Source organism: Sphaeroforma arctica (genome assembly GCF_001186125.1).
Source record: "Sphaeroforma arctica JP610 unplaced genomic scaffold supercont1.5210, whole genome shotgun sequence".
Taxonomy (NCBI): Eukaryota; class Ichthyosporea; order Ichthyophonida; genus Sphaeroforma; species Sphaeroforma arctica.
In genome coordinates this window covers 1-2,067 of record NW_014035348.1, presented here as the reverse complement: position 1 = coordinate 2,067, position 2,067 = coordinate 1, and the positions used below count along the sequence as shown (strand labels likewise).

At 36.5% G+C, this 2,067-nt stretch overlaps 1 protein-coding gene across 1 annotated transcript; it reads left to right on the top strand.

Moving 5' to 3' along the window:
* Positions 1-679: 679 nt before the first annotated feature.
* SARC_14862 (hypothetical protein) lies at positions 680-1,905 on the top strand (the record flags this gene model as incomplete). Its single annotated transcript, XM_014291007.1, has 3 exons — positions 680-766; positions 1,216-1,336; positions 1,800-1,905. Coding segments are annotated over 3 exons (314 nt in total), but the record flags the coding sequence as incomplete, so codon positions are not given.
* Between the last annotated feature and the right edge of the window lie 162 nt (positions 1,906-2,067).

Genomic DNA, 2,067 nt, shown 5'->3' with positions numbered 1-2,067 from the left:
GTGTATTTATAGAAATCTCAACCCTAAACCCTGAGACATGTGTATTTATAGAAATCTCAACCCTAAACCCTGAAACATGAGTATTTATAGAAATCTCAGCCCTAAACCCTGAGACATGTGTATTTATAGAAATCTCAACCCTAAACCCTGAGACATATGTATTTATAGAAATCTCAACCCTAAACCCTGAGACATGTGTATTTATAGAAACCCAACTATGATTCACTGTGGTATATTCAGCGCTTAAATGGCTACCTTATATGGGACAGTTCAATTTCGCGGTAAATTAAAACCCCCTAAAACCTCACATACGTCACTCAGACCTCAGACTCAAAGGCTCAGACTTCAGCAGTTCAGAGTTCAGATGTCTTCGGTCTCTTGATTCAGAGGCTCAGCACAGTAAATACAAATGTAAACAAAGAAGTATTTAACATTACAGACACTCTTGCATCCGCCCACAGGCCTAATGGACTGCTGGTATGATGTGCACACACAACTGCCACAACCACGCACCATCACGCACTGTGCTGTACTAAATAGCCATTAAGTGCCTATATGCTGTAAAACCACCCCTACCACACCCACAAAACTATATATATATATATATATATATATTTGCATATTTGAATATATGTATACCTCTTTACTGATAAATATAATCTCGACTTGAACCGTATAACAATGGGCGTTAAACTTCCCCTACCGACGGTGAAGGTCAACAGCTATCAGTGTCACAAGGGACCGGTACTCTCAGCGCGGCTCAATGGCATGTGTTGGAATTGTGTCGTTTGTTTGCTATCAGTCGACTGCGTATGCTACCTGTGATCTGAGGCTCTGCTTAGTTTGTATTCAAAGTAGTAACTATATATATATATATATATATATATCTATTTACAAATATATATATATATATATATATATGTATATATATATATATATATATTATATATATATATATATATTGTGTGTGTATATAATATATATATATATATATATATATATATATATATGTCAGTGTGTGTTTTTGTGGGATTGTGTAAACATAGTGAGCCGAACAGAGCACGTGCTGGCACAAAGTCACGTATGGGCAAACTATGGCAACGATATGAAAGCTTGCTTGTTATAATTCTCCCCATTGCCAACAACCCATTATTATGTTCCGGTCGAACTCTCATCTGTCTATCTGATGTCTCGATAACATTGAAACACCCGCAGATGAAGGCGAATACAGCGTCACAGCGGGAAAAGACAGCAATGTGATACTGAGCAATCCATACAAGGGCAGGGTAGTTGCCACGTTTTCGGGTCACAACGGGCCGGTACACGAGGCTGTGAGGTATATCCCAATGGCGATATTCGGGATTATGTTTTTATATTGGAAACATATAAATATATACATATATATATATATATATTTATATATTTATATATTTATATATATATTTATATTTATATTTATATTTATATTTATATTTATATTTATATTTATACATCCACACACTCACACACACACAAATATATATATATATATATGTATATAATGTACCATACTATATTATACATGTGTGACTGTGTACACGCCCATATATGAGTAGTGTATTGTTCCTCTTATCTGACTGGCATTCCGTACCCTTTGGGCCTTAGTACGCCTGTGATGTATATACTGCGTCTCTGTGCTATGTCGCATACTCGGTATCGAAAGTGTGGGCTTCATATGCAGCGACTAACACGCACATACATAAAGACATACACTCGTACCTACATCACATCTCACAACCTTCTCCCGATGTGTTACTTAGCTCTGCCGACAATACCAAACTGGCGTCGGGTGGCGACGATAAGATCGTGATGTTGTGGGACGTGGCCACGCAGCGATTTTTAAGGAAATTCAGAGGCCATCTAGCGGTGAGTTTGGACTTTCGAGGTAGAGGGAAGGAGCAACATATTACACATTTGTGTGCTATTTGTGTGATAATGTATAACATATATATATATATATATATATATAAACATATACATATATATGTGTGTGAGTGTCTGTGTGTGTATAAATTGTATATATATATA